At 37.8% G+C, this 8,277-nt stretch overlaps 1 protein-coding gene across 4 annotated transcripts in view; it reads left to right on the plus strand.

Annotated features, from left to right (window-relative positions):
• LOC306845025 (lysine-specific demethylase 6A-like) overlaps nt 1-8,277 on the plus strand; it is a gene marked incomplete at its 5' end in the record, with an annotated part of 65,500 nt that overhangs the window by 16,096 nt on the left and 41,127 nt on the right. For all 4 annotated transcript variants that reach the window (XM_079377525.1, XM_079377523.1, XM_079377524.1 and 1 more), the window contains 2 exons: nt 7,663-7,721; nt 7,944-8,064. In XM_079377525.1, the coding sequence (XP_079233651.1) occupies nt 7,663-7,721; nt 7,944-8,064 (180 nt within the window). The remainder of the gene's footprint in view (nt 1-7,662; nt 7,722-7,943; nt 8,065-8,277) is intronic.

Here is an 8,277-nt window from a genome sequence, read left to right on the forward strand (position 1 = left end):
TTGAACTACTCATTTGAGTCAGTGATTCAGTGTGTTTGAGTTACTCATTTGAGTCAGTGATTCAGTGTGTTTGAACTACTCATATGAGTCAGTGATTCAGTGTGTTTGAGTTACTCATTTGAGTCAGTGATTCAGTGTGTTTGAGTTACTCATTTGAGTCAATGATTCAGTGTGTTTGAACTACTCATATGAGTCAGTGATTCAGTGTGTTTGAACTACTCATATGAGTCAGTGATTCAGTGTGTTTGAACTACTCATTTGAGTCAATGATTCAGTGTGTTTGAACTACTCATATGAGTCAGTGATTCAGTGTGTTTGAACTACTCATATGAGTCAGTGATTCAGTGTGTTTGAGCTACTCATATGAGTCAGTGATTCAGTGTGTTTGAACTACTCATATGAGTCAGTGATTCAGTGTGTTTGAACTACTCATATGAGTCAGTGATTCAGTGTGTTTGAACTACTCATTTGAGTCAATGATTCAGTGTGTTTGAACTACTCATATGAGTCAGTGATTCAGTGTGTTTGAACTACTCATATGAGTCAGTGATTCAGTGTGTTTGAGCTACTCATATGAGTCAGTGATTCAGTGTGTTTGAACTACTCATATGAGTCAGTGATTCAGTGTGTTTGAGCTACTCATATGAGTCAGTGATTCAGTGTGTTTGAGCTACTCATATGAGTCAGTGATTCAGTGTGTTTGAGCTACTCATATGAGTCAGTGATTCAGTGTGTTTGAACTACTCATATGAGTCAGTGATTCAGTGTGTTTGAACTACTCATATGAGTCAGTGATTCAGTGTGTTTGAGCTACTCATATGAGTCAGTGATTCAGTGTGTTTGAACTACTCATATGAGTCAGTGATTCAGTGTGTTTGAACTACTCATATGAGTCAGTGATTCAGTGTGTTTGAGCTACTCATATGAGTCAGTGATTCAGTGTGTTTGAGCTACTCATATGAGTCAGTGATTCAGTGTGTTTGAGCTACTCATATGAGTCAGTGATTCAGTGTGTTTGAGCTACTCATATGAGTCAGTGATTCAGTGTGTTTGAACTACTCATATGAGTCAGTGATTCAGTGTGTTTGAACTACTCATATGAGTCAGTGATTCAGTGTGTTTGAACTACTCATATGAGTCAGTGATTCAGTGTGTTTGAACTACTCATTTGAGTCAATGATTCAGTGTGTTTGAACTACTCATTTGAGTCAGTGATTCAGTGTGTTTGAACTACTCATTTGAGTCAGTGATTCGGTGTGTTTGAACTACTCATTTGAGTCAGTGATTCGGTGTGTTTGAGCTACTCATATGAGTCAGTGATTCAGTGTGTTTGAACTACTCATATGAGTCAGTGATTCAGTGTGTTTGAGCTACTCATATGAGTCAGTGATTCAGTGTGTTTGAGCTACTCATATGAGTCAGTGATTCAGTGTGTTTGAGCTACTCATATGAGTCAGTGATTCAGTGTGTTTGAACTACTCATATGAGTCAGTGATTCAGTGTGTTTGAGCTACTCATATGAGTCAGTGATTCAGTGTGTTTGAGCTACTCATATGAGTCAGTGATTCAGTGTGTTTGAACTACTCATATGAGTCAGTGATTCAGTGTGTTTGAGCTACTCATATGAGTCAGTGATTCAGTGTGTTTGAGCTACTCATATGAGTCAGTGATTCAGTGTGTTTGAACTACTCATATGAGTCAGTGATTCAGTGTGTTTGAGCTACTCATATGAGTCAGTGATTCAGTGTGTTTGAGCTACTCATTTGACAGTATTGCCAAAGCATTGTCCATTACATGAATAAGGAACAAACAATTATATAATACATAGAACAAGAATAGATCTGTAAAATAATTAAGTAAATATGTACATGTATACTTTTCTTTCTTTCTTTCTTTTTTTCACAAACAAGAAAAATATTTAAGACATTGTTAAAAAAAACACAAACAAAACCACCTTTGTACAACATGTAACATAGTCTTAGTTTGTGGCAGGCTGATACATAGTGATCACTCAGGCTGTACTTCGTTAGTGTTTCTTCATTTGTGATCTTTCACACAGATCAGGTATTCTGCTGGTTTGTAGTCTCTTTTCAGGTGTAGATACAGCTCCATCTTCTTCTGTATTTTAGTGGCATCTCTCCAGTAGGTGATGTAGTTGTGTGATCTGGTTGGGTCTGATTGTGCTGTGCTGGTTTGGGTGTAGTGTGAGTAGCAGCTGTAAAAGCTCTCTTCTGCAGGGCTTCAGTCTGGTAAGAGCTCGGATCACTGGATTTCAGCTGCTGATGGAATTTCACAGCTCTTTTCAATATTAATTAATAGTGGGTATTGTCCTAATTCAGCTCTGCACGAGTTGTTTGGGGTCGCTCTGTTAACTTTTAAGATGTTTTTACAAATTTGGGTGTGCATAATTTCAATTTCTTCTTTTTCCCATTTAGAGAAATCTTGGGTTTTTAGAGGTCCCCATATCTCACTGCATATAGTGCAATTGGTTCGATTACTGCTTTTAGGATTTTTAGCCAGGTTTGAAGTGGAATTTGATACTGAATTGTATTTTTGATCATATAGAAGACTCTCAGTGCCTTTGCTTTCAGTGCATTCACAGCCAGACTGAAGTTTCCTGTTGAGCTGATTTGTAGTCCCAGATAGCTGTATTCATGGGTGTGCTGGAGGACCTGGTTTCCTGCTCTGAAAGTGGATTTATTTTCCTTACACCTGGGTCTCTTTTTGAAAAATCATGATTTTAGTTTTTGTTAGATTCATTCTAAGAGCCCATGTTTGACTGAATGTCTTTATGATGTCGAGGAGCTGTTGTAGTCCCTCTTTTGTTTTTGACAGAATGACTAAATCATCTGCAAAGAGGAGCTTTCTCAAAGTCAATAAAGCAAGCAAAGATTTTGGTTTTGTTTTGGTGTACGTGCTTATTAATGATAGTGTGGAGGGTATAAATGTGGTCAGATGTTCTGTGTTTGGGCAGAAATCCAGTTGGACTTTTCTCCAAGATTTTGTGGGTTTTGAGAGAGTTTTGTAATCGTATGTTAATAACTGAACAGAATATTTTCCCCAGGTTGCTATTGACACACATGCCTCTGTAAGTGCTTGGCTCGAACTTGTGTCCTTGTTTAAAGATGGGTGTAATTAGGCCTTGATTCCAGGTGTCTGGAAAATATCCAACACTCAAAACAATAATCAAGTTTCCATCCAGATTTTGCGCTGTTTTGTTATCGACAAAGAGATATGCAGCCTGTTTCCATCCAACTGGCCTTTTACCGATAAAATGGTGTGCGTCATGACCTCATCCCTAAAAAAACGAATTTGTTTCCATACATAATTTATCCTATTGCGTAAATTATAGGCTAGGCTAGCTGTTCTTCATCCATTTGAAGCAAACAAAAAAAAAGGCCTATATTAAATTGTACAGGCCTACATAAAATAATTGTTATGAAGTGTCATGTTTTTTTTTTCTTTGTGTGTATTTTGTTATAGACTAGATAGATAGGCCACTGTTGTTAATCAAGCAATGATCATAAACCGTTGCAGTTGTATTATTATAATTTTTCTGATTAACGTTTATAGGAAATATGAGCTGTATGAAATATGTTATTTCATTTCTCCTAACCGACGGTCATATTAACCGTTAACAGACAAGATTGTTAAATTACAATTAAATTTAATTTAATTTGATCGGTGGCTTGACCCATTACAAACACCTAAACTAGTTTTCCAGGGATTCATTTTATTCACGCAAAAAGCAGCATAAACTACATGAAGGTGAGGATTCACGCACCTGCAGCGAACGGAGAAAAACACAAGCTTTTATATATAAAACAAACAGGCCCATATGCAAAACACATTTTTCTAAATAATTCATGAATTAACAAAATTAAAGAAAAAAACTGCAACAATTTGCAGCCTATATGCAGAATTTCAGTTCATTTTTGTGACGCACTCTTGATAAAGCGGCAGTTTTCCTTTATTTCACAAAAGTATGTTTTGTTTTGTTTTTATTGTGAATGTACACAAATAAAATGATCATTTTGAATAGTTTTGAATAATGTCTTACTGTTATATGACCACAAATGAAGGAGTAGGCTAGTGCAAGTTTCCACTTTGACAAGGAAACAAACAAACGTGCCGGCGCCTCGCACGCAGTTAAGCACCGCCTCCACAACAGCCGGTTCATGTCATCATACAATACTGTCAGCCAAAAATATTGAAGAAACATTAATAAAATATTTTATTTCCCCTCACTCCACAACAAATCATTTCAATTTAACCGTAGAAAGAACTCGGATCAAAGCAAGAATAAAAATATAAGAAGCTAACAAGCCAAAAGGAATGAATTTAAACTTCTGTACTTCACGTTGATGTAAAACAATCTGTGCTTGGCATAATATCACGAGGTTATGGTGCTCAAGCTGAAAGCACTACAGGCTGTTTAAGCTGAACAGTGCACTGTTAAAATAATAATCATCATGTAAACGTAGACTAGCCTACTGACACCAAACTAAGATAAGTATGTTTGAGAGGTAACTCGTCTTTTTCTTACCATGTATAAAATAATTTTAGGTAGAATTGAATAATATGAATATGATTTAATGCTCTTTTGAACTCCAGGGAAAGGTGCTTTAACGAGAGCAACACATGAACACGAGCTGCCTATAGGCTAATTCTGTCATGTGACTCCACATTTATTTGCGTTAAAGCCCCTTTTCTCGACAAAGTGTTTCCAAACTAATTTTTGCGACATTTGAAGTATCGATATGGAATTTGTGCGCTAAAGTTAAACGGAAAAAGATTTTGTCGACACTTGAGAAATTGAATCGATAATTGGCATTTCCATCAGCTATATCATAAATATTTTAAAGCCATAAATCATTTTTTTTTTTGTTTGATGAATAATTAGGTTATTGCAGTTTTGAATGTGTCGTGTGTATTTGATCATTTCATGTAATATCCCATCAATGCCACATGCCTTGCTGTGTTTCAGTGCATGTGGTCTGGCTGTTAGCTCATTTACTGTGATCGGGAAATCCAGCGCATTCGGATTGGCTTTCATTTTTCTTTCAGGATTTCAGATTTGGTTTTTATTTCATTTCCAGCAGGATTTGTTTGTTGTTTTGTACAGATTTCCAAAGTGTGTCCTCCATATGTTCTCATTGTGAATGGCCAGTTCTTCCTTTTGTGGTCTATAGAGAGTGGTCCAGCTGTTCCAGAAGTTATTGGTATTTATTGATTCCTCCATTGTTTGAAATAATTGTTCTGTATGCTCTTCCTTTTTTCTTTGAGAGTTTGTTTGTACAGTTTAAGAGCTTCATGATATTGAAGGAGTTCTTGGTTGTCAGGATCTCTGTTGTATTTGATAGATTGCGTATGTCCTTCGAATTCTTTTACACTCTTCATCAAACCACGTTTCATTGGTGTTTTTTGCTTTTATTTTTGAGGATTTTTTCAGATTGCACATGGATGCTGATTGGTGGAATATATCTGTAATGTCCTTTAGTGCCAGATTTACGCCTACTTTATTTTGTGGATATGTTTTAATTATAAATTTGTCCAATAATAATTGGATAGTTTGACTTTCTAGTGCAGTTTGATAGTTTTCTGTGCTGTTTTGTGTCCATTTGTAGGATTGATGTATCTTAGTAAATGAGAGGGCTGTCTGCATATTTGATTGTTTTGAGTTTGTTTTAGTTCGAGGGTAATTTTACAGCGGTCTGACAGGTGTTTGAGGACTGACTGTGAATGCTCTGAGATGCACTTGATCGATGTCTGTGATGAAATAATCTACAGTACTGTTACCAAGAAAAGAATGAAAGGTATAACCACCAAAAGCGTCTCCTCGTCTCCGTTCTCTATATACAGGCCCAGTGATGGACAGAGCTGTAGTAGGCTTCTCCCACTTCTGTTTGTGAAGTTGTCATCATTTCTTCTGAGGTGATATGAGGGCAGAGAGTGGCAGGTGTTTGTAATATATTTGTCTCCTTGTGTGTTGACAAAATCGGGTTCATTTCCAGTTCTGGCATTTAAGTCGCCACATATTAAAACATGTCCTTTCTCATTAAATAAAACACACCACACACATACATATGGGCTGCGTTTAAATACACATGTATAGATACATATGTACACACATACATTTCTTTTTTCCACTAAGTCACTGACCCATTAGGTGAGAGCACAGCAGAGTCCGCATGTGCTGGATGTTTCTGAGGTGGAAATCAGAGCGCAACAGCAGGGTGGAGAGGATGATTTTGGAGTTGGGGAAGTTTGAGGATGCTTTCTCTGCTACATTAACGAGAGCTGTAGCTACTCTCTCTTGTTGGGCTCTCAGGTCGCTGGTGCCGGTGTGGATGATAATATGGCTGGGGGAACCCAGCTGCTCTTCACACAGGAGCTCCAGGGCCTTCTGTGTGTTTGAGCACCATATTTTCATGGCGTTTCTTTTCATCAACAAATTTGCCATTCGAGTCCATCAGGAGTACGATGACTATAGGGGTCAGGAGGAGCGGTTGTTGGAGGAGGAGTCTGCTCTAAACTTTGCAGTTCTTCTCTTGTCTGTCAGTTGCTCCTTCTGAGCTGGCAGTTGTTTTCCATTTTCACTTGTTTTCCTTCTGTCTTCTCTTAGCTCTCTCACTACTTCTCTCATTACAGACAGTTGTTTGTTGTACTCCTCTCTCTGATTTTTCAGTTCCTGAATTTCTTCCTTTAGCATTGCTATTTCTTTCCTGTAATGCTCTTCTTTCTGTGTTGGATCAGTCTGCTGCACTGCTCCATGCACTTCTTCTCTCAGCTGCACCAGCTCCAGCTCCATCTGTTTTAGACACCATGTTGCCTGTTTTGGTCCATTTCGCCGAAAATAATTGAATAATACCAAACGGCTACAGCACTGTTTTGTGTCTCTGAGCGACTTGACGTGCTTCGTTCCTGAATGAATCAACCGTTAAATGATTCGGTTATTACCAGTGACTTTCTGCCACCTACTGGCGGTTTTAATTTCACATTTAAAATGTATTTTCATTTTTAAAATAATTTTAAAATATCAGTATTCAATGTTTTATGTTTAAAATGTAAAAAAAAAAAAAAGCATTTGTAACTGGTTAAAGCACTCCATGTCCCTCTGAGCTGCATTAAACTGTGTGTAAATACATCTAAATGCCATTCAGATGCAGCTTCTGCAAAGATTCCTTTTGATGAGACTGGTTTAATTTGTTTGGTAACAGCCTAAATGTGTATTATCTTAATTGACTGATTAAAACAATTTGACTCAAAAGATGTACACTTAGGAAAAAATGGCTTTATTAAAGGTAAAAATCAATTAAAACTTGAATGAAGAGATTAATTAATCACTGATGTGAACTGACCACACAGAATATGAAGAATATAAAAAACTACAGCTGTCCACGGTAGTCAGAAATCAGCACAATAACACACTCTGCAAAATAGCATCTAATTATTGTTATTGGGAAAAAAAAAAAAAAAAAAAATTGAAATCATTTTTTTTTCCAATATCGCACACCCTTGGTGTGTGTGTGTGTGTTGGTAGGCAGTTGTAGTGGGTTATTCCTGTGTGGTTTTCATCAGGTGTTTCTGGTGGTTTTCACACTGTCTGATCTCGTTGAATGTGGTTGTCTGATCATTTTTTTCTGTCCTCTCCTCCTCTAGAATGCTGCCTTTCTGTACGGCCTCGGGATGGTTTACTTCCATTACAATGCATTTCAGTGGTGAGTATCTGCACGCAGTAACGTGATGAACACACCACTTGTTGTTCTCGTTTTGGCTGCGAGGTTAACGAGCATCAACACCCCCCACATCCCTGCTCACATGTAGACTGATTCTGGGAGATTCCTCACGGGTTCAGATTGAGTCTTATTCAGTAGCCCCGTCACACGCTGGCATCGTGCTGTTCAGGAACAAGTCTTTAATTGCAGTTTGTTTGGTCTCAGGGCGATCAAGGCGTTTCAGGAGGTGCTGTACATCGACCCCGGCTTCTCTCGCGCTAAAGAGATTCATCTGCGCCTCGGCCTGATGTTCAAAGTCAACACAGACTACGAGTCCAGCTTAAAGGTACGACACGAGCGTCACACTGCTTTAAAACACATGTAGTGTATGTGTGGTAGTGAATTTCTGTGATTTACATGAAAACATCTACAAACGCATCACGGCATCTTCAGTCAATCCTCCCGATGTGATCTCTTACATGTCAACAAATATGAATGACGTGAATCTGTTGACAGACTGAATGCAGCTGAATTATAATGTCTCGTATAGATAGAGGTC

This window comes from Barbus barbus (assembly GCF_936440315.1).
Source record: "Barbus barbus genome assembly, chromosome: 25".
NCBI classification, from domain to species: domain Eukaryota; kingdom Metazoa; phylum Chordata; class Actinopteri; order Cypriniformes; family Cyprinidae; genus Barbus; species Barbus barbus.